This window comes from Lonchura striata, chromosome 5, assembly GCF_050655825.1.
Source record: "Lonchura striata isolate lonStrDom1 chromosome 5, ASM5065582v1, whole genome shotgun sequence".
NCBI classification, from domain to species: Eukaryota; Metazoa; Chordata; class Aves; order Passeriformes; family Estrildidae; genus Lonchura; species Lonchura striata.
In genome coordinates, this window is record NC_140707.1 from 38513738 (window position 1) to 38538369 (window position 24632).

Below are 24632 nucleotides of genomic sequence, written 5' to 3' on the forward strand. Positions count from 1 at the left end.
AACCGCAGGAGGGCTGGCCGGCGCGTGCGCCGCGCGGGGGCGGGGCCGGGCTGGGGCGGGCGGAGGGAGCGGGCGCGGCGCTGAGGGCGCGGAGGTGCGGGCTGGGAGGGGGCGCTTAGCGCGGCCGGTGACGGACGCGGGGCCGATAGGGTCGCTTAGCACGGTAGGGAAGCAACGCAGGGCAGAGCGGCTTGGGTTTGCTGGGAGGTGGCGTGGCCGTGACTGTCCTTCTGCCTCTGGGGTTTTGGCCTCAGCGCTGCGGGGTGAGCCCTCAAAGCCCTCATTTGGCCGTGGGTAGCTGGAAGCTGTTACAACCGCTCTGAATTTATCAAAAACTCAGAAAAGATAATGTCTTGAAAGTGACTCTCCCGGCTGAGAGGGAGTGCCATGGTGCTTAATTTTTTTCTTGTTTTGATTTTTTTATTTTGCCCACCTTCTGCTGGTGGGCAGTGTTGAGGCACGAGGTGGGCGCACAGGCTCGGGCTGCGGCGCTCGGCGGCAGCTCCCCACTGCTCCGAGCACCACTAGGGTGTGGTGTGGCTCCCTTCTTCTAGTCCGAGTAATAAACCCCTTCTCTTCTTAATCCTTTACTTAAGTGACCATAAGCACTTCTTGTACAATGACATTCCCCTTCCCGCTTGTTTAGCATCTAGGACTTTTAAAGAAATCTGTAACCAGGGTTGTAAAGAAGTTTGTTAATTTAATGAATGATTAAGGTTAAAACAAACAAAATAAAGCTGTACTTAAAATACGTGGGAAAATAATGGTTTAGCCTTTTTGCTTCCAAAAGGAAGTGAGGTTTCTTGATTGCTTTAATAACTTAAATAAATAATGCCAGTACTGGGAAAATAGGCAATTGGTTTTTGCTACTTTCAATGTTTAGACTTTGCACAAGTTTGCTGTCTTAATTGGCCAGAAAGTAATTTTTGGGAGATAGTATTTTTTTGTTTCTCATTGCGTGATCTGTGTTTTAAGTTCAAAACACAGAATTAAAATAGTCTTGGAAAGTATTCACTCAGGGATACAAACAGCTGAAGAAGTCACCTGTGGCTTGCAATATACAGTTTGTGAACTCTGTCTTTATAAGATTGTGGTTTCATGATAGTGATCTTTAGCTTTCACAAGATAATTTTGAATTTTAATACAGTAATAGGAGAAAAGTACATACTAAAGGTGAACTGTTTCTAAAACTGTCACTGGTGTTGACTGTATACAAAGTTGGTTTATATGGTCTTTGTACTTGATGTAAATTTGATGCTGGTACACCTATGCACAGGGTTCTAGGGAGTGTTTTTTTCCTGGTATTTCCTGGCTTATGGGTAATAGTCCAGAATGTCTAATGTTTTGCAAGTGCTGTTATACTCTGCTTTGTTCATTAATTTTGTTTCATCTGTTTAATTTCTGGTGCCCAGTGAGCAATATTCAAGGTTCTGTGACCAGTATATGCTGCTTATAAGCTGAGGGATTCCTGTGACTGAAATAGTTACCATTGAGGAAGAAGTGTATTAATGATTTGTTTTCTCATTTGTTTGCAGGTACTTACTATGAAAGTTAATAAAGAATAGGCTGGAAGATATTTCAGAGATCACTGGTTTTCCATGTATGCACTGAAATAAAATATACAAATTACAAATATATAAATATATAAATAAAATGCACACATTCACCTGTACATTGTTTCTTAGCAATAGTTTGTCTAACCTCTACCTAAAGCCTTTTATTTTGGTTTATACTGATTATTTTATTTTAGTATTTATTATTATATCTCACTGAAAGGTTTCCTGATGTATTACCTTATTGCTTATTGCTGCATGTTTAAAAACATTACTGCTATTCCTTCTTCCTTCTGTAGATATAGAAAACAATTTGTTACCTTGTTCTCTGCAGCTATATTCCATATTTGAAATATGAAAAAGGTGTCCCTTTTGAATAATTTTCTGTAGATTGCCTCAGGAATACCATTCTACTAGGATATTACAGATGACAACTTTTAGCTTTGATGCTGCTTGCTTCCTCTTTTGGACCCCTTTCATGGAGAACAGATCTTTCCTTGAAGTGCGTTCCTAAAAATTGGATATACCACTACTCAGCTGAGGCCTTCCTAGTGCCGAGTTTGTTTTGCAGGCTGTACTCAGGTTGGAGTTGTAGGTTGTCCTACTGCTGTGCAGCAATGCCAACTTTCATGAAGCTTATGGCCAGAAGTGTGAGCAGTTTGAGAGCTGCTTTGTGACCAGTTTCCAGTTTGTGGAATTGCTGTGCTTGTTCTGGTAAAGATTTCATGCTGCTCATCTCAGGCTGGTTCATGAACTGGCGCAGACCATCCTGCCCTGAGGAATGCACTCTGCGCTGTGTCCACCTTGGCTGTTTTTCTAATTCCTTGACCTTAGGGACTGGGTTTATACCACTGTAGTTGATTAAATAGACGTGTTCAGATTATGCTTATTTAGTTGACTGAAATGTAATTGTAAATTATGTTCAAACATTCAGTAAAGACCAAGTTTTATCAATAACATTAGACTTGAAGGTTTGAATGTAGGTTTTGTATTACTACAGTTTAATGAGTTGCCTTTCAGATGAACTGCAGGGTCTGAGTCTGTGTTCATTCTTACTAGTTGCATCTAAAAATTAAAATTAGTTTGTCTGAGCTCTTCTTTTGCTGTGTATTTTGTCTCATGCTTTCTGGAGGCTAAACCTGTGTTCTGCCTGTTAAAGCTCGGCTTGTGTAAGACAACTCATTAAGCTTTAGTAAGTGGGAAGGGTACCTGGGCCCATGGATTACCCAGGATTTATGCAGGGTAATCAAAAGTAGGATTTTGTCTAATAGTATAATTTGTGTTTGTTCTAATACTGTTGAAATCAAAGCACTTTAAGAATCTTTGTGCTTACTCTGCGTTATGAGCTGCAGCAGTTCTGCAATAATAGTGTCAAAGCTTCTGTGAAAGTTGCTATTTGCCATTTTATCATAGTTTTCAGAATGCTGTGCTGTCCCACAGGCTCTGCTGTAATTATGCTGGGCCATGCAATATGAAACTAGGCCATGTGATATGAAGGTGGCCATGCAATATCAAGCTGAGCCATGCAATATGAAGCTAGGCCATGCTATAAGAAGCTGGGCCATGCAATATGAAGCTGGGCCATGCAATATGAAGCTGGGCCATGGTACATTAATGCAGTAAATAACTTTTGGATTCTCTGGTGTTAGGTCATAAAATCAATTAGATTGGAAAAGATCTTTAAGATGGTCAAGTCCAGCCACTAACTGAACACTGCCATGTCTCCCACTCTACCACATCCCCAGGTGCCATATCTACACATATTTTAAATATCTCCAGGAATGATGACTCCACTGCTTTTGCAGCTTGTCCTAATGCTTGACAACACTTTTGGTGGCTATTAGGAAAACTTTCTTCCATCTAAACAAAGAAAGAAACTGCTGAAGGATTTAAGGAATTAAGGTGATGAATTGTTGCAATTTGGTTACTATAAAGATCAATAACTTCATGAGTTTATTCTGTATATGTGTATGTTTCACTTTTTTGCTCTTTCTAGTTTAAATCTCGAGCTCCCAAAGTGGTCCTGATGGTCTTGGAGGTGCAGCTCCCCTTGAGAGTCTGCTGGGTGTTCTAAGGATGGGAGCGAATCGGAGCTGACCCAGAAGAGGGCAGCAGTGCATTTGCACAAAACCACTGTGTCTTGGCTCTGTAGGGTCTTCTGTACCAAGTATTGAATCCCTATAAAAATCGATTTTAGAAGCAGAAATGCACCAATGAATCTCTTTGTAAAAGTGTATTTATTTGTATTTATAGCCGTAAATTCCAGGGCCACTGGGGTTGCATATCTTAGCCAGACTTTCCCTCCAAGTGAGAAGGTGAAGCTCCTTTCTTTGTCTACCCTGCAGGTCAGATGTCATTAAAAGAATGCACATGAGATATGTACCAGCTCTTAGTATTTACATATATGTATGTCTTTTAGTTATAAAATATATATTATTTTTATAATATATAAAATATGTAAGTGATACACATTCAAATTTTGTTCTGACACTACACCTGAAGTCTCTTCCAGTCAAGTATCTTTGGGAGTAAGATATATGCTGGTCAAACCTTGCCTTCTTTTAAATGCTTTTCTTAATAGAAATGCTTAGACATAATTTACTGGATAGTCTGATCAGTAATGAATTTATCTTTTTCCTGTGGATTGAAATTAATAATTTGTATGTAGTATTTACCAGAAGTAAGTTTTATTTAAAAATTATTTATGCCACCTCTGGAGGGACTTTATAATTTCGGATTATAATCAGAAGATGGACTACAGAACATGCAGGCATGAGTGGGTGTCAAAAATGTACATGGTTCTGTGTATTGGTAGAAATGGAGCTGTGGTGTTATGGGTCTGTTCAGATGGGCTGGCACATTCCAAGAGACCGTCTTTGGTAAAACCCCTCTGAGACCTTCTGTTTGCCATGGTCTGCTCTCTTTTCTTTCAAAAATTGCATGTTGTGTTTTGAATGACAGTGCTGGATACATGGGTAATCCTTTTGAAAATTTTTGATGTTTTAGCTAAATACCTAAATATTTTTTTATGTGTAGCATGAGCCATTACTTAACACTCTGAAAAGTCTTTTGTGGGTTTTTGACTTCTGTCATTATTACTTGTGGCCCCAGCCTAAGGACTATTAAATGTGTAACAATATTCACCTGTCCTGATGGTGGTGTGAGCTTATGAAAGTTGAGTGAGTATACACATAGATCAACATATCTCTGTCTACAAAACCAGAACTTCATTACCACATGTTTCAGTGTATGGATGGGGAGAATGCTAATTTGAAGGCATTATATATTGAGATTTGAAATAATTGAGGTTTGAAAGTGATGTTGACCACAGAGATGTCTGTGCTCTCCCATGTTTCCTATGATGCTATAGCTCTGACATGTCAGTTCAAAACAAAAACTGGCTTCTTTATTAATTTTTTTTTTGGTAAAAAATCATGTCTGCAGATGGTAAAGAAATTAGTCAAGCAGGTAGGAATGCTAACAAAGCTTACGCTGCCAGAATGCTGAATTGGAACTTACATTTCCTTGCAGAGCCATAGTAGAGTAGAATATCCTGATGGTGAGGAAACCTGTGTTGAATAATGCTGTCCTGCCCCTTTTTAGGGGGATAACTCAAGATCTGCATTGGAAGGTCAAGTTCCTGGTGTAAATAGTGCTGTCATTAGAGTAGTGGCAGCTGGCAGCTTTATTTCCTCCAAACTCATTTGTTTGGCTTATGAGCTTCTAATACACAAAGTGCTTGCAGTTACAAGATTGATTTCTAGTCTTGTATTTAATACTTGCCAAGAAAAGAGCTAGTCAGCATCTCCAAGGAAGTGTTCTCTTTTGGGGTCAAAATCTTGTCTGCTGCTTCGTAGTCTCCCTTGCCTGCTTTGGGTATTAAGGTTGTGCTTTTATACAGAAGAGGTGAACTGTTTTGCTTTTACACATCAGTAGCAGATGTCAGGGCTCTGAGAGCTGATTTCTGTCTGGAAGAAAAATTTGTGACACAGACCATAGGAATCATCTTTCTTATCAGACTTCTATATTAAATACATGAGACTTTGAACAGATGTACAGACTGATGATATTGCAGGAAATAACCCTTCTCTAGAAATTTCAATCTGGAAGTCAGTGTTTTGCTTTCAGAAAACAACTTTATCTTTGAAGTTCCTACCAACTAAAGATATAGTGTTACAGGGCTACTAATACCTCATTCCTCAAAGTCTATGTTCTGCTCATGTGCAGAGGAAAGCAAGTTATTGAAGAGACTTGTGTGCAAGGAGGCATTATAATCTATGAGGGTGGTTCTCAGAAATGGACAGTAATGAACACTGTTTTGGAGCGTGGGCTTCCTGAGCTGTCTTGAGTGCATTGTGCTGTAGATATTCCCTTTGTAAAGGTACTGTTTGCAGGAGTGACTTGCTTAGTCTCCCTCCCCCCCAACCTCATCTTTGAAGATATGTATTGGAATTTCTTGTTTCAAGTGTTTTTTGGGGTGGGTTTTTTTTTGTTTGTTTATTTTTATTTTAAGGAAAGGGAATGAAATTTTATGAGGTTAAGAATTCGTCTCTCATTCTCTTCTGAATCCTCTCTCAGGGAGAACATGGCAGGAAAAGGAAGAAGCTCAGCTCAGTGGATGCAGACTGGTGTGGGAGACTTCCTAGTACTGGTGTCTAAAGTGGGGTAAGCAAGTTTCTTTTGAGGACTTTCAGGAGCATATTCTGAAGGAGTAAGGGTGAGAGGGGGGAAGGTTACCATGGGAAAGCAGTCTCTATATATCTGTAGTCTGTAGAGTTTATGTGTGGGTTCTTTGATTTGTTTGGTGACTGGGGAAGGGCTTGAAGGAAAGTTGAAGATAACCTCCAGATACGTGGTCTCATAATGATAATGTATATTGTCTACTCATGTCTTGGTTACTATTTATATACCTGTATTACTATATTAACATACAGTAATATATATTAAATGGTAATATATAATGTAATACAATACAGTCATTTATATTATTATTTATATGTTCTGGATGCTTCCAGACACGTCACTGTGGTTCAGTCTTACATTTTGTTCTTAGACTGCTGTGCCTTTGGTCATTCTAATTGCATGTGTACCCTGATATTTATAATGGATGGTGACATTGCCTTCCAATTGTCTGGAATGCCTGTTTCATTGTAGGCTCCATAGATGCTCTGCTTCATGGAGCCCTTCTAAGACCTGGTTTTCAAGCTGCTGCTCTTCTGGGCACTGAATTGAAGCCAGGAATAGTGAGCTGTAGTTGCATGTAACTACCAGTATAGATACCAGCCTGTAGATTTCAAAGCATGTGCCTAGTGCAGAAGTCTGCCCATGGGAGTAGCACTGCAGGAACTCCCACTAGTACAAACTAATACAATTACCTTTCTGCACAGTTTATGACCTGTCATTTTTGTGTACCTGTGGAAAATGATGAAATAAAAACATATTAGACAAGACACACAACACTAAATGAAAACAATATACTATTTCTGGGAAGAAATATTAAATAAATGACTAAATTAAAACAACACTGCAGATAGGGTAGTCATACCACTGTTTTGCAATGATCTTTGAAAGTCTGAAGACAACTGAAACTACTTATGTGCTTCGTGGAATTGAAGCAATAATTATTTCACATACAAGATGTAATATATCAGTTCACAGTTCCAAAATAAAAACAAGACCAACTAAAAAACTTCAGTTCTCAGCTTGATTGGATGGAAATTGAATGAGGAGGTAGGATATAGAAGATGGTTTATGGGCTTGGTTGAGCTATTATTTCCTTGAGAAAGCACTTTCTAACTGGGAGGAGGAAAAACTCTGAAGGTCCCAAAAAAAAAGAATAGGTAAGTAACTGGCTGTAGGATCATATAAATTCTGTCCTAAAACAGGAAGGAGGACAGAACTCTATATGAAAATGGTTAAGAGCTTCCAGGGCCCTTAAGAGACTACCTGGCCACAGGGTTTGATCTGTGTTAATTACCCAACAAGATTTAATTGTGTGTGATATGTAGGTTTTGGTTTGTTGTTTTTTTTTTTTGTTTGTTTGTTTTTTTTTTTTTTTTTTGTTTTGTTTTGTTGGTTTTTTTTTTCCTCTTACCTGGGTAAAAACTCAGTGGAAGTTGATTAATAGTGTTTTCTTATTTTCTTTATAGAAAATGGCTGCTTTCCTAAGGCTAAGTATGATTGCATCAGCTGGTAGAGCATCCTCATTTTGAGTACTTAAACATATTTTATCTTTGTTCAGAATGATGTTTCAGAACAGCTGAAAACAGCACTTCTGAAACAAATTGTTTCAGAAGTGTGGAAGAAAAGGGAAGTACAGATTATCACTGAGTTGTATGAAAGCTCAAAGTCTAGGGGAACTTCTTAGAAGTAACATACAGGGTGAACCTTGTACATTGATAAATCAGTGAAATAAAATTGCTTCCCTGTGTTCTGGATAAAATTGGAAGAGCAGATTAATGCCTTTGTACAATGTTGCTGGTTCTGCATGTATACTGTGTCCAGTAGAGAAGTACTTCTACTTGAGGAGCATATCCACTAAAAATTTATTTTGGAAGGAATACAGGTGATTAGCAACCTTCCTTGTAGACAGTTGCATACATTCATGCAGTCATCAACCCTGTGAAATGAGGGAGGATCATTTAAAGACTATTTTGATATGTTTCTCTCTCTCTCTCTCTCAAAAAAAAAAAAAAAAAAAAAAAAGGAGATTTAAGAAATAAGTGAAAATAGTTGGATAGTCACCTGTATTTTGTTTTGACATTCTTTTTGACCTACATAGCATAATTTTGTTGGATAGAATTCTGTGGGGCACATTCACTAAAGCAATTATTCTAGTAGTAAAGGTTGTGATATGGGAATAGGCCATAACAGGTGGATAAAAAAGCCTATATTGGACAAATAGCTGGACAGTTATTCTTATTTTTGGTTGTAGAAACTGATGGTACAGAAATTATTCTATGCCTTTTGAGCATTCTGGTTATCCTTATTTCTACCTTTTTTATCTCTAACAAACAGTACAAAGTATTGAGAAATTAAGCACATTATAGATTCCTGTGCTGTGGCACAATGCCCAGAGTGTGTCGTCTTTGACTTGTGGTTCAATAGTGAGCTGCTCTCAAATAATTCCTGGTTATATCCCAAGATCTTGTTCTTGACTGGCAATAAGTAATTCAGAGGCTGAAGGTGTACATGCAGTGTTAGGACTTTTTAAAATATGTCAATTTGTCACCATTTTAGCTGCCATTTTATGTCTTATGAATCAGTTTTTCATTTCCCTCTGCCTCTTCCCCTCATATTTTGAAAATCTCCAAAACAAAAACAAAACAAAAAAACAAAAACAAACAAACAAAAAAAAAAGGAAAGATTACTCTTTCTGAGATCAGTTATGTAGGAAGAATAAAGTTTAGTTCCAAAGCTTCTCTGCAGATTAGTTGAAAATAATCACTGAAACTGTCTGCTACCTCACAATGCCCTTTCAGTAGGTAGACTGAAGGGAGCTTGCTTTAGGGGGGAATTTAAGGAAAAATCCATCACTCCTAGTTTCCCAATTCTAGTGGTGATGAAATAACTTGGAATACACTAGAAATGGAATGTGGCTGAAAGGAAATGGTTACTGACTTTCTGAGTTATTGTAAAATAGTTTGATGAAAAGAAAAATCTCACTGGAAAGGGGTTACTAAGTGGCCCTGATTTCTTTCTGCCTGTTGCTGGTAGTGGCAAGCAATGCTGCAGGGACTGGAAGAGATGTTATTAAAATTTTTGTATGCAGCACATACACAAAGAATGTGTCTGTCTCTAAAGAGGATAAGAGCTTGGTAGTTGCAGTTAAAAATAATTTATTCAGGCTTAGCTAATGCTGCAGAATCTGGTGGTCTCTTGTGCTGCTGGCCTGTAGTAAGCTGCAGTGTGCAAGGAGTGGCATAGAAGAAATGCACATCTTTCTGATTGCTCCCTGAATGTGTGCCATGAATACATTCTATTAAGTGGAGCTACAGTAGATACAATCTAAGGATATAAGCAATTAGAATACAGATATTCTTTTATCTAAGCTGTACTAGTCTTAACGTGTTAAATTCATCCTATCCATTAGGAAGAATGAATTCATAAAAGTTCCAGTTTAAAGTCACCTCTGTAGTATTACTTAAAACATTATTAACAAGCTGTGCTGGTTTCTGAAACCAGCTGGTTTTGCTTCTGTTTTCTGAGTTCAGAGATATGCCTGATATTTATGTTGTGTTTGTGTGACAATTTTAGGATGACAGCACCATTGGAAGGGTAGGTCAGAGTAAACCTCTGGATGCATAAGTGACACTTCTACACCTGCATGGAACAGTGTCTAAGACAGAAAATCCTGTTGGATGGCCCAGCCACTCTTCTCTTGAGTCGAGTTTTGTGCAGCTTTGCATCTCTGAAGGTTACAGGAAGTGGGACACTTGCCTGTGGAGTTTGCTGGGGTAAACTGGCCCAGCTTTCTCCTCTGGCCAGCCAAACAAGATGCAGCCACAGTTTTGCTGTGTGTCATGGTATAGGTAGCAAGTAGGCAAGACTGGCCATGGAGGAGGAAGACACACCCTGATAGATCTGATGCAAAGCCTATTTCATTCTCTAGAATTATTTTTATGAAATGTGGATTAGGTGCTAAATCCTGGAGTAGCATTTAGAGGTTTCTTATCTAAGAACACCGAGTCTCCTGAGAGGCACAAAACACACCACTGCAGCTCATTTTGCTGAGCCAAAGCAAACCTACTGACTTAAAGTGTCAAAATAATATGCATGTTACAATTTTTGTTAATTTATAAATATTCTGGGTCAGACTTGTGATGTGAGTACCTAAACTAATCTGAGAGGTGAATCAGGCACTGTCTTAGTTTTGGGTGTAGTAACTTGACAATGTCCTTTAATACTCCTGATGTTAATGGACACATTGCAAGTCTTCATTTATTTGGTCTTTTCACTGCATTTTGTTTCAACCTGTTATACCACCTGTAGGAGAGTTTTTGCATGCATGTTCCTTTCCTGAAACAGGGATAGTGGCCTGGGTTGGTTACTGTCACTGGGTTCTTGTCAGCCTGGATGGTAGGTAGATGTCATCCTACTCTGTCACCAGCCACTGGCTGGCTGAGGTGGGAAGGGTTGGGAGGGTTGAGTGGAAAAAAAGGATTTTTTTCTGTATTAGTGTGACAGCAGAAGTATCCTGGCCAGTTTCCAAAATGCTAGAGAGAAGTACCAGGTGACTTAATGCCGAGGCCAGTGACAAATTGTTTCACCGCAGTGTCCTTTTCATAGGGCTGTCCTTCAACCTTCCCTCTTCAGCTGAAGTTGGGTTAAGTGGGAGGCAGCTGAAGTTTTTTTCCCCTGCAGACAATTGCTCGGGGTAAATATTTATTTTTGTTTATCTTTATTCTTGGAGAAAGTTTGGGTGGGTTTTTTGTAGTCTGGAGGAAAAAAGAAAAACATGAAGTGTTGATGTGTCACTTTTTCTGGTTTAAGGAAATAATCTTTCCATAATAAGCTTGAAACTACTTTGATGACTGAAACCAGTGGTATAATATATTAAGTTAAAATTTCTTAAAATAAGAAATATCTGATCTTGTAAGCATAAGTTTGGTTTTGTAAAGGGTTTCCACTGGATGATATTATTGGTTTTGGCTTTTTTAGGGTATTAGAAAATGAATGACACACTTGCATTTGTGAAAAGTCAGTTTAAATACTGTAACTGACTTCCTTGTGATTTAAGACTTAAATATATGTCTTGTAGGCTTCCTTGGCTCTATAGGCTCTAACTAAAGTGACATGTTATTTGGGACATGTACTATAAATTCTAGGTGACCCCAAATACATGTTGTTAGTCTTTAAAGATCATCGTATGGTGAAAAATACTAAGCTTTATTTACATCTTCTATATTTTTCATCCTTCTCTTACCTGATTGTTCCTGACTAAAAATTTTTGCATGAGAACACTACCTTATGTGTAGGTGTTCCTCTGATCCTTTTGTTTTATTTTTCACCTGAAGCATCATCATCATCCCTGTAAAGTCAGACTTGGCTGCTGTATGAATAATAGAAGTGTTACAAACAGAACTATGATTTCAAATGAACAGAGAAAAAGCAGGTAAAACACTTCAAAAAATGGCTTTAAAGGAGCATCTCTGTACCAGTAAAGCAAAGTGAAAGTAACTAATAATTTTGTGTATATACCACTGATTTTTTTTTTTTTTAGTTATTCTCAGATGTAATTTTGAGATTGTCCCAAGGCTTCCAGCATGATTTCAAAGGTTAATTGATAGTCTGTGCTTGTGTGTGCATGCCCAAATGCTGGAGAGGGATTGTGTGTATGTGTGTGTGTGTATGTAAAAAGAATAGTCTTGAGGTGTAACCTCTTGTCCTAGTGCTAGGACATGTATTTAGGGTTCTGCGGAAAAGCAGAATGGTACACAATGCTCCATCATAGCTATATATAGCTATGATAGTATATATACACAACATATTAGAAAACAGAAATAGTATAATGGTGTCAAAGTCTAGTCCACCTTACCCCACCCCCCCAAAAAAAAAAAAATTAGGAGATGCCAGAACACAGGTTTTTAGAAGCCTTAATTCCGTTCCTTTGTCTGGATTACATTATAATTCATTCCAGCAACTGGAAACTGAATCAACTGAATACTTTTTTCCCACTGCCCTACTGCCCTTATACTTTAGCAGAGAAGTGCACTCAGCAGAAGGGCACTGGTCTTCCCCTCCGCTACCTGCTGCAAGTGTGACTTCCAGATGAGGAACAAATACTGCAGAAATCCAGGTGCAATCCATAGGAGTGTTTGGTTGCTGCATCCCAGCAGCTTTCTGATGCTAGCTGTTCATGACTCAGTCCGTTTGTGCGTGTTTTCTACAGAAAATTTGTAACGCCAAATACCTGGCACCAAATTAATCGAGTCGTCAGAACTTCGAGGCCATGGAGCCGTAGAGTCACCGGACCTTATGACTGCTAAATTTAAGGCACTTCCTTCACTCTCGCAGCTGGAAACGCTGCAACTGCCGGAATGCTGGAAGTTCTCTGGAGGCGCCCGCGGCAGTGCCGGGCGGGGGCGCCGCGGGGCCGGGCCCAGGTGCGCCGGGCGGGAGCGCTGCGCGGGCGGAGCGCACCGGGAGCAGCAGGGCAGAGAGGCAGGAATGTGCCGCGCAGGGTTTGCTGAGACCTCGAACGCCTCACGCCCAGTGGTACTCACCGCACCTAGTACACATGGAGGCTTAATTCGGACACACCCGCAGTATCGTATTGTGTGTTTGGGGAGTTAACAGATAAATTAAGCAATGGCTGTGTAGCACGACAGAATTGCATGCACATTGCTCTTAGCTGGTTTTCTTTAAACTATCTTTTTATTTTTATTAAGACCGTTCTTTCATAACAAAGGACTGTATCTAGGCCCAATTCTGCACAAATGGGTTTACAGAAATGCTGATTCTTTTCAGGTCACAACTCTTGATGCTGATGTTAGATAGTACCACTTTCTCCTCTGGGCTGACTTTGAGAACAGTATATGAAAATTTGCACAGCTCTGAATAGAAACATACATGTTTTAAATACTCTATATAAGCACAGATGATGTTCTGCTTTAGTTTACACCTCTATAAATGCAGAATAAATCTTACTGGCAGAAGAAACTGGACTTGATAATGACAATGTTGGACAGCCCTTCCTCCTGTTGAAAGCGACTATGGCAGAACCAAGCCTTTAGGTTAGAATTGCATAGTGGAAATGGGAACAGAACCTGACTGGCAGGGATTTTTCTGTTTGTTTTTAACATCTGTAGCCCAAAAGTTCAGCCTTAAGGAGACTAAGCCTAGGCCCCTGAATCCAATAACTCCCAGAGTTACCTAATAGGAAACACTAGACACAGGGACCCATAAGGAATTTAGACTATGTGAGTTGAGGCTTACACAGCTATATTGCAGCACTCTAAAATACTCCACTCTGCTTTTCCAAAGTGTCCTATTGTTATGGGCTCTTAGACTTAGTGACTTGGCATTAGTCATGTAACCCTCTGAATCTAGATCATTTATTTGTAATATCCGAGTCTCAGCAGCCATTGCTTCCTAATTATTTTCCAGTCCTGTCTAATACCTGTGTGACTTCTCTTCCCAGGCTTGTTTCCATAAGGTATTTAGAAGTATTGCTCACCTCTAGCAAATGAATAGTATCAATGATTATGTGTACACAAATGTCTTGGTGTTTAGCTGAACCAGGGTTAACTTTTCTTGATAAGATTTTTGAAATTGGTATAGGATTTCCACAAGCCTTTAAGCAGATGTTTTAAGATATTTTTGTAAGAATTCAACGGGAAACAGAGCTTTTGCTGGTGGGTTGGAGTATGTATTGGGGTGAGCGAGAGAAAATTAAATATACAGCAACTTTGAAATGAATGCCTATGGTTCCAGCATTCTGGATGCTATGCTAACAAGGAGGCTAAACTTGGATGTCCCCAGCAGTCCAGTTTGGAATAGCTCCCAGCTTTGGAATATAACATGCTTGCATTTGTATCTAGAATACAACTGGGATTCTCATGTTCAATAATCAGAAGGAGGGAGTGTGAGTGAGGGAAACAGCTGCATATCTCTGGCACTAGGCTTTGCATACTGACCCTTGTTATGTAACCTCCATGCTCCAGAAGTTTGAATTCATTTCAGGAGGTTGGCATGCATTGAGCTGGGAAAAGTGTTAGCTAGTGAATTATTCCAATTATATAAATAGAGTAAGGGAAACCATTGCTTGTCTGATTATGAATGTGGTCTTAAGCAATAAGCACCTCTCCCATAACAAATGCAAGTACAACTCAGACTGTTTGTGTTATCCTTCCCCTTCTCCCAAAGTGGATTTGGCCAATGCCTCTGTCTAGAAGAGTGATGAGAGTGGATGGTCGTGATTGCTAGGAGAAATTGTTGCTGTGTGGGGAGATAAAAGGTTTTAATAAAAAGAACTTGGAGAAGAACTAGCCAATGGCTTGGAAAGAATAAGAAGCTGTTGCAGCGCCAAAGGGGAGTGGAAAAGATTGCAGGTCAGTTATGCCTGCTATACCATTTCTGAAGTGTCATAACCTGGGTAATCAATCATAAGGCTTTATTTTGTGGCTGTTGGTTGCACAGGGTTCCTGAAAGCTGGATTCCCACTGCTTGCATTTTGTAGTGAGAAGCTGATGCTTGCAGGAGCCAAGCAGGGAGAATCCTCCCTAAGAAAATAATTTGGTAAGCTGTTCTACTTTCTGCAAGCTGGACCATTGGCAGTATTCTTTGTATATGTTTTTATTCTATCAGACTTGTTCTAGTGCTTTTAAATAGTATTTCATAAGGACTTTAGCCATCAACACCAGATTAAAGGAAACATTCTGCTATGGGTGAGATTGGCAAACTCTTTGGGTTTTGCATGGGAGTGCAGAATTCACCATATGTAAGATGCTGTTCTTAGTAGTTGACTGATCTTACATGAAGCTTCAGCATTACAAAGTTTTGGCCAGTTTAAAAACTGTAGTGCTTGATCATTCCTGGGCATGACAGGTGTGAAAATACTCAAAGTGCTGAAAGGTTTCCTTTTGCAGGTTTCTTTGGGTTATTTTTCTGATGCTGAAGATGCTTGTGCCTTCTTTTCTCAAATGTACAGACTGGCATACTCCTAACTGGCTGTTAACCTTTAAAACAAACAAGAAAAGCCCCATCAAAAGCAGGCACTGGAAGGAATAGTGAAGCAGGGAACTTGAATTTTCTGCATATGGCACAGTTGGCCTGATGGAGTTTTATGTGATGATGTTGTGTTTAGACTTGTATTCCACTCTTGGGTAGGAATCCTTGGGTAGGAATCCTGTCAGCCTGGGATCTGAAGATGGGTTAAATATATATCTGTGAGTGCTGCTTGTGGCACTGTGAGGGAAAGAATGTATAGTTTGTGGGCATACTGGGTAGAAAGTTGGGGCCTCTATAGCCTATCTGGGCACACTGGAAACTGGCCCATATCAATAATATACATGAAAGATGAGAATCTGTCCCCATGTCTATATAGATGCCTTGTAAATCCTGCACTAGGAGGCTTTCTTAACATGGCACAAAGATTCCACAGGATAGTCTTAGAAACAGCCTAATAAGCATCATCAGTGGGAGTAAAAGTCTGGGCCTTGCATCAAGCAGTATCCCATCATCTTTTTTTGTCACTTGGTATTTTGTAATAAACTTTGACAAGTTCTTCTTAGGTGCTCTCTGCTGAGGCAGCACAGAGTCCTAGTGTCAGCAAAGGCCTGTCAACTCTAGTAGAAGCCTGAGCAAGTAGAAGACTTGACACAAGGGCTTAGATGTGTGAGGAGAGTGGCTGGAGCAAGACTTGTGTGGCAGATCTTCCTGTTGGAGACGTGGCTACTGCATTTGAAGAAGGTGTCCTGACAGCAAAGCTGATCTACCTTTGCTTAAAAAACAAGAACAAACAAAAAAAGCCCAACAAATAACACACTGCCTGTGGCAGTGCTGGCTTTATGTAAAGGATGTTACCAATGTGGTTATCTTGGTTAAAAGGTATCAATAAAATTATTCTGAATCCTGATCTGAGATCCTGGTTGGCTTGGGGAAGTTTATATCAGATTACTTCCACAGGGTCCAGTTGGAGAGACTTTTGGGCTGGCTTCATTGTGACATTGACTGCAATAATAGACTGATGGATTCCCAGGATCATTTTATGTTATACCAGTACTGTGTTTGTTCACTGAAATTTGTCGTCATCAACTTTTAAAGTTGACCTAAACTGGTATTTTAGGCAGGTCAATCCTCAACTTTCTGTTGTTTCTCCCCTATACCAAGGTAAAGTTGGATGGGAAATGGAAGAACAGTTTTGTGACACTTTTGAAACTGTTTCTGTTTAACAGGATTTAAGACATAGCTAAAATAATCTTATTTCCCCCTTACTACCATTTTCCTCTGGTTTTTGGCCAATCGATGCAATAAAATGAACTAGTGCCTTCTTACCCCCTCACTAATTCTAAACTGCTGTTTGTGTGGATGTTTTTCTTTTCAGTGCAACCACCCCATCAGAGTTTCTTTTTCTTACTTTAAATTTTTACAAAGTGAAAAATATTTTAAGTTACAGATTGTTTTGGAAATAATGCAACAAAATACAAGGAAAGAAAAAAAATAAAGAATGCAATACTATAATTCTTTTGTAAAAAGAGGGGGTGAACACATTAAAGGTGTTATGAAAATTATTTTAAAAACCCCTTGAAATTAAAAGCGTTTCACAAATAATGTTGAACTAAAAAAAAAAAACATTACCAGGTGAGATATTTTCATGCTGAATCTAATTTTCCATGTAGTTAAAAAGACTGGTTTTGTTGTTAGCTGTATAACTCCTGCACGTGCTACAAAAGCAGCCTACTTATCATAGTGTTTGTTCCAAAGACCAAAATTCACTTTGTAAACAAGAAAGCTTGAATACTGAAAGAAAACAATTGCAGTCATTACATTTAAACTGTCTGGACAGCTCACTTCTGCCTACTCTATTAAAAAAATCATCATAGTGGAGTAAGCAGATAATCACAGCAAAATATTCATTCCTTTCTATGAGGTGGTGTCATCAGTAAGGAAGGAAAGTTCAAATCAGCAGCAGATTCAAAGTTAGCACTTTCTTTGGATGAGTGTGGCAGTTTGTTTTTTTCAGCTGTTAATTTTCTCAGGTAGGGTGCTATCCATTATGCTCAATCCAAATGTTAAACCTGTCTTAGAATCATAATTATATCATGTGCTCTGGGCTTATAAGAGATAAGGTTGATTAGCTGGATATTACATTCTGTTTTCTCATCATGGGCAAGAGGAAGTCTTGTTGCACCACCTTTGGGACCACATTTGAAGTTTTTGTTTAAAGGTGGTTGAAATCATAGGCAGACAGTATCCCTGAACTCCATTCAGAGTAGCAATGAGGAACTTTTCTAGGAGCAGACAGATCGTCTATTGATTGTTCCCTAGTCTATACCACCTGCTCCCTCCAAAGATTAAGTCACCTTTGAAAATCACGTTCACCTTTGTACTGGGAATAAGAGGATGGAGACAGCAATATTTCAGATGCATCAAGGTACCACCTCTGTAGATGGATGTAATGTAAAAAAAATTTTTCCTATCTTTAATGAAGGAAAGACTGAAAAGGACTCCCAAAGTGTTCACCTTTTCTTTTTTCTTTAATTTTTAATTTATTCTTTTTTTTCTTTATTATTTTATTTTCCTGTATTATTTTTTCCTTTTGTTTTTTATTTTTCCCAAACTAGTTTCTCAAGAAATAAGGCAGACAGACCTGTGTCTCTGTTGAAATTTCATAATAAACTTTGACAAGTTGTTCTTAGGTGCTTTCTATCATGTGCTTTTTGATGGGAATTCAGTTTTGTCCCATCTAAATTTTACCAATGACTCCCCTGAAGGACAGGGCAACCATAGTTGCTGAATGTGTGTTCTTCAGAGGATGTGTCTGTTTTATTAGGTTCCTTTTCCTACTGTTACTGTGGGTTTGCAGTGGCTACCAGAAAGACTTGTACTGTCCTTTTGAAGCAGCTTGTTCATAACATTATTTTCTATTGTTGGGGAAATTTAAAAACAATGCATGACAAAGACTCTTCTGGCAGCCACACTAAACAGATTTTGAATAGTTTATTAAACTAGGGACAGACTTGAGCCAGGCTCTGGGAACTTCTGTCTCCCCAAATTTTTGAAAGCTTCAGATTGAGGCCTCCATGTACATCTTACTACTAGAGACTCCTCTTTAGTGTTAAAATGTATTTTATCAGAATATCCCATTAAAAAATAGTGGGTTTGAGTCCAGACATCAGCATGCAAGTAATTAAAAACTGAACAGTGCATACAATAAAGAAAACTGGATAACAGAATCAGGCCTGAAATCAAGATACACTAAAGATGTCCAAGATTTGTTGCTATAAGTTTAGAGGGGAAATTTTGCTTAAGAAAAAAGCTAAAAATTTGAGGTCCCTTTCATGGATACAATTCCCAAAGTTGTGAAGAATGAATTGTTGGTGCCAGTTTTTACACAGTATAGCTCCATAGTTATCTTTGTTATGCTGACTATGTAATTTTTTTGGGAATGTGTCTGTAGAAGGCTGGTGTTGAGTCTGTAACACTGACACTCTGATATCTTTTCCTCCTTTTTCAGCTAAGCAACTATTGGTAAAGATCAAAGAAAGGGAGGAGGAGGGCTGACAAGAAACAGTGTATGAGAGATGCCTGCACAGCTTTAATAAATAAAAAGGGGTTAAGGCTTCAAATCTCTTGCAGGATATCTGTGCATGTGGGGCCCTGTTTTGCTGTAACAAGCTACATTATAGCACACTATCTTATTTAGACCTATATGATTCTGATACTTTGAATATTAATATATATTAACAAAAGAAAATTATAAATCACTAGAAATACCTGAGAATATTTAACAGTTGCTAATCTACCAGAAACCACTTTTTTTCAGCTCTGTTCTTTGTTTCCTTCCACAGCAAAATTAGATTTGTGGCTTTTAATGTTGGTGTCTAGTTTGTTTCACTTTCCAATTCACAAGAGTTGAGGAATATACGATAAGAACCTAACTTTCTTTCCCTCCAGAAAGCAGCAACTCTACGTTAAAACTTAACAAGATAAAACAGAAAGCAGAAGATAATAAGTACAAGGTAAAAATTCTTTCAAAGTTTGAAATATTGTCAGCTAAAATAAAGCTTTTCAGGGTTATGTAAATAGTAAAAATGTTTGAAACAGAGGCATCACACTTACCAATACACTGAGAAGATATGACACTGTGTTTCTTCTTCTTGAGTAGAGACAAGCTACAGTTCTGTATGAGGGGCTGGAGGTGAGGTGGTGGACTCCCTTCTAAAGCCCTGCTCACTCTGACCCTATAGATGCAGCATGCTCAGGCCTTGTGTTAATGCTACAGATGTTACCCCAATAGATTTGTGTCAAAACTTACCTTTTTCAAAATTTATGTGCTGGCTGTCCAAACATTTGGCAAGCTCTCGTTAAGAATATGCCCACCCAGGGCTTTTTATGCCATATACTTTTAAATTATTTATACTTTCTTGCAGCCTCCTTGCTATGTTTCAGGTGAGTGTGAATAAAACTAACAGTAACTAAGTACAAATGTAAAAATCCTGAAGTTGTGATTTAGTGTATACGTAACTGAGTGTGTCTCAACTTTGTTGGTCTTTCAGGATGTAAAACAACAGTAGCATTACTGATTAGTGACTTATGGTACATTAAAATCAGAAGAAAAATTAATCTAATAACCTACCAATGATGGACTGGTGTATATGTAAAAATGCAGGTAACTATGATGTGGCATGAAATTTTTATTAATACAGGTTTGTGATGTTCCCCCTGCTTGCAAACAGTGAACATGTAAACAAGTTCTGTAGTTCATTACAAGCAAAATGCCCATCAGTGCTCTGTGCTTTTTCTTTCAGCTAAAATGGTAACCTAACTGTTGTGGGATTCTGCATGAAAAACACTGTGGGCAAATTATATGGACGTGTGAGCAAAGCCTGATCTCTTCATTACTGCAGGTGAGACTTCCCACTGCTCTGATATGGCAGCTCTGTCCTTGGGTGTCCTGGAGATTCCTTTGAGTGAGGCAGTGCTGTTGACTGGCTCTCTTAGCCAGGAATGTGGGGTCTGCCTGGGAAAAGGGCTATCAACAATCCAAGGTCATCTGTGCCTGTTCTCACTGTTTGTTGCTTTTGCTGGTAGCTGATAAAAGCCCAACGTCTGAATAACAGGAGCAGCCAGGGAAGCCTGTATGGCTTCATCCCGTTTTTGCAATACACTCCCTGCCAAGCTGTACCAAGAGCTCATGGCCTGCAGAGCAGGAATGGGCCTATATATCCAACAATATAGGACCAGAGGGACTCATTAAACTTCTAAACATGACCTCAAACAGGGTTTCTTAATTATTTGAAAATGTCACGAGTTTGCATTAGAAAATCTCAGGGCTTTCTAGAGCTTGGTCAGATTTTCGTACCTTCTCTCAGTAACACAAATCTATCTCCTGTTCTGCAGTGTGATATGGTCCTAGGCTGTTTTTTTCTTATATGTGAAGCAAAATCATTATCCCACAAGTGAATATTGCCCATCCTACAGGAAGTACTCAAGTGTTTGCCATCAAGCAAATATCACAGCAACAAGAAAAGTCAAACCAGAAATCCTCGTATTAGTGAGATGGGGTGTAGGTTGCTAGTCTGTGGTCACCAGTTCAGGTGCATGCTATGCCATTTGCCATTTATTTCTTTGCAGCACACACATCAACTGTGTGCTTGTGACAAGTTGGCAGTTTGTGGTTAGCTTTTCCTGTGAGCAGTGAGAGGTACTATGCAGGGAGGGTCTGACGTTGCATTCAATGTCACCTGGACCACTATATATTAAATAATATAATGTAATATGATAATGGAAATGTTCTTAAAGATTACTTCCCAGAACTGTTTTGGGATAGATCTCAGCATCTTGGAAACTCTCCAGCTGACAGAAAGCTTATTTCTCCTAAGCAGTGCCTGTAACCAAATGGCTTAGATTGCTTTGATGGAAGAGATACTTCCCTCCAGGGATATACGCCTGGCACAGTACCTAAGTTGACCTAGTAGCGGGAATAAGTAAAGTTTCAGAAAGAGGGACACTAGACAGATCCTAAATTTTAACTTCTTGCAAACTTCTGATGAATCCTTAATGAACAGAAAACCGCTGCATTATACTTATGTACCTGTCTTCACTGTGAGTAACAGTCATACTCTTTCTGTTCTCCATTCCTCTTCCTTTTCTCTTTTGCCCTAGTATTGGAAAGTTTTATTTGTAAAGTAGTTGAGCAAGAGAGATTTTGGTTGTCTTTACTTTTTCAAGTTCAGTCCAGGAAGATTGCTATTTCTACTTCTGGTAATGTCTTACAAACATCACTATTTTCATTCTGTTATTCATTAAGTTGGGAATGAAAATGTTTTTCTAGTTTTTCTCACTTTTCCCTCTGCTTTGACAGTAGTGTCTTTTAATTGTCTTTAGTTGAGTTTCTTCTGAATGTATAGATGCAAAGAATGGCGATGTAGGCTTGATTTTGGTGGTGCTTCTTTGTGTTTTTTAGAAGGATGGAGGATGCCTGAAGGGAAACGAGGCTTTTGGGAGTGGAAGAAAAGTATGAGATGACAAAGTTGACATTGCTATCAGACAAGTAAAAAACTTGTTTGATTCTGCTCTTGTTGGCACCTAATTTACACTGGAGCAATTTCGTGAACTTCAGTGAGTTTACTTCTGAGAGTGAGATCAGTATCTGAGAGTGAGATCAGGATTGACACCTCTTAAATCACTTGGGTCGTGCTCCATAATTCATTCGCAAGTTCCTTTAATTAGTTGCAGGTAAACCCAGGCTTCCTGGAGTTCGCCGCCTCCCTAGGAATGGGCTCTGCGTGCTGCTCCCTGCCGCGCTCCGGGGTCCAGCCTCCGCCTTCTGTCTCACCGCCGGGCTGCATGTCCGGTGGGACGCGGGTCAGGGCTCTTCCCCTCGCGGCTCCCTGTGTCGGACGGAGACGGGGCCCGGCTCCCGGCGCGCCAGAAGTTGCTCTGTGGGAGAAAGTTGCGGGGCTGTGCAGGGCCGGCCGGGCGGTCCGGCCGCCGCGTGTTATGTAAGGGCGCAGGGGCTGCGGGCCGGGATGACTGACAGGGAGAGGGAAATTCCTGGGGGAGGGGGAGCGGGAGCGGCGCTGCCCTGAAGCCGCTGCCAGAACCGGCGGCTCACGGAGACCTGCGGGGAGCGCGGCCGCGCAGAAAGGGAAGCGGCGCGGGAGGGACGCTGCCGGGCAGCGTGCGGAGCGAGCGGGCAGCGCGGGCTCGTTCCCCCAGCGGGGCAAGCCGCCTGGGAAACCGGGGGCTAGCGGCGGCGGTGCGAGGGGACGAGGAACGAGCCCGGCTTCCCCTCTCCCGGCGCGGCGCGTTCGAGCCGGGGCCGGAGCGCGGCGGGGAAGTGCCTCGCTGGAGCCCGGGGTGCCCCCGGCGCAGCGGCGGCCTCGGCGGCGGCGCTGCCCCTTTAAGACCTGCTCGCCGCCAGTTCCAGGGAGAGGGAGTGACCTCTGGGCTTTGACAGCTCCCCTAATAACTAGCAGCGCCCGGCCCCGCCCCCGCCGCGCCATTGGCTGGCGGGCCGGTATGCCGCGCTGCCATTGGCTGGCCGCTTCCCCTGAGCGAACCTTTAGAACTCCGAGACACAATATTCTGTTACATTGTAGCAAAATGGCGACTGTCATTCACAACCCCCTGAAAGCGTAAGTAGGAATCAAAAATGTACATATTCCGCGTGGTTTAAATATGAAAAAAGGCGCCTTTCCGGCGCCGGCTGCCAGCCGGAGCCGGGTGCCGGCAGCCTCTCGGCGGGTCCCTCCTACCGCCCTCCTTTCTGCCTCAGCGGCTCGCTCGTTTTTTTGTGCAACACATCCCCGCGGCTCGCGCCGAAATTAACGAGGAAAAAATTGTTGGGTTAATTGGCGACCGGGCGCGGGGCGGGGGGCGTCGGGCCGGGGGGCGGCGGCGGGGAGCCCGCCCGGCGCTCCCGGAGCTCAGCGCGGGGTCGGCGGCGGCCGCGTCCCGCGGGGGTGCGCGCACTTGACAGCGTCCTGCCCCCGCTGCCCCGGCGGGCTGGCCCCGCCACCGCGCTCGGCGGGGCACCGACCGGCCCGCGGGGGCGCTCGGTGCGCGGTGCCTCCGCGCTCCCACCGCGGCTCGGAGTTGCCTCGGGAAATCTTTGGGGAGTTGGGATGTCTTGACGAAGCGACCCCCCTCGCTTCTCGGCTGGGCGGTCGGAAAGCGGGGCGGCGGGGGCTTTGCCGGTGCGCCTCGGCGCCCGTGCAGGAGAGGGAGCGGAGAGGCGAGGCAGGGAAGCAGACTTGGGTGAAATGAATGACTCGGGACTGCCGGTCGCTGATTTTGGGCAGGAAGTCCGGAGATCTGTTTTGCATATGACAGGCTTTCGCTTTTCAAAGTGGCAAAGAGAGTTGATTGTGTTTCCATCTTGAGAGCGGGCACAAGCCGCCGAGGGCTGTACGGACGGGGTCTGACCCCAGCTTGAGAGAGGGAGGGGGCAGGTACTTCTGCTGCGGAGGTATTCCGGGGCTCCCGGTCTGGAACTAGGGCTGATTTCTGAGGGGCACCGCGGGAGCCGGTTGTCGTCTTCTGGATCGCGTCCTTTATTTTCCTTGTGGTCTGCAGCGCACGCCGCTAATCCCCGAAGGCATTAGGGAGAGTGGGATTTGGCACCGTATGTGGGGAGCGGAGCTATCTTAACCTTTTTCAAACGACTTCCCTGCTAACGGGGGCAGCGCTCTTCCTAGTGAAGCAGGGAAGCAGAGTACCTGGCGGTGACGCTTCGCTTGCACTTTCTGGCTGCGCTGAGTGGGTGTTTTTATACCTTTGAGTTTTGTGAGATGAAATTAGGGCTGCGAGGTTTTTTCTTTTTCTTTTTTTTTTTTTTTCTTTTTTTTTTCTTTTTTTCTTTCCCGGCTCGAGTCTCTCCGCCTGGAGTTGGAAAAACACTTGAAGGTTTTTCCAGGGATTTCTGCCGCTGTGTCTCTGCGATCCAGAGGGAAAGGAAAGCCTCGAGCTGGGAAGGGGTGCTGACATGTTTATCAGCTTTCCTGCTCCGTCCTGGCAGAAAAACCTTTGCTTTCATTTACTCGCCCTCTCGGATATAAAAATCCGCGGGGAGAGGGGAGCGCAGTTGCAGGGGGTTAATCGAAGCAGTCCGAGTGTCCTCATGGGTGGGTGCCGAGGGACTGAACGCGCTCTGAAAACCGCGCGGCAGAGGCAGCGTTTCTCCCCCCGCGTTCGACGGCAGGTTTACGCTTGTGCAGGCGACAGCGATTTCTCCCCGCGCCCCTCCCGGCCGCCGGCCGCGGGCAGAGCACCCCGGGGCCGCACCGCCCGGCTTTGCACCTGGGCACGGAGCACCGCGGATGCGTGCGCCGTTCGCGGCTGCTGCCGGTAGCGGGGAAGCCCGGGCTCGGTGGCCCCTGGGGACGGCGAGAGGGAGGCGGGGAGCTCCCG

General features: G+C 41.8%; 1 protein-coding gene across 14 annotated transcripts in view; it reads left to right on the forward strand.

The window, feature by feature from the left end:
* Window positions 1–134: 134 nt before the first annotated feature.
* Window positions 135–24632, forward strand: part of DPF3 (double PHD fingers 3) — a 189702-nt gene continuing 165204 nt past the window's right edge. For 12 of the 14 annotated variants that reach the window (XR_014956017.1, XR_014956014.1, XR_014956015.1 and 9 more), the window contains exon 1: window positions 22703–22858. Coding sequence is in view for 8 of the 14 variants with exons in the window: in XM_085581975.1 (XP_085438101.1) it covers window positions 22743–22858 (116 nt within the window). In the remaining 6 variants the exon portion in view is untranslated. Of the gene's footprint in view, window positions 6219–19871; window positions 19888–20026; window positions 20126–22702; window positions 22859–24632 lie in introns of those variants that run through there. The other 2 variants (XM_085581981.1, XM_085581980.1) reach the window with 2 other exon arrangements.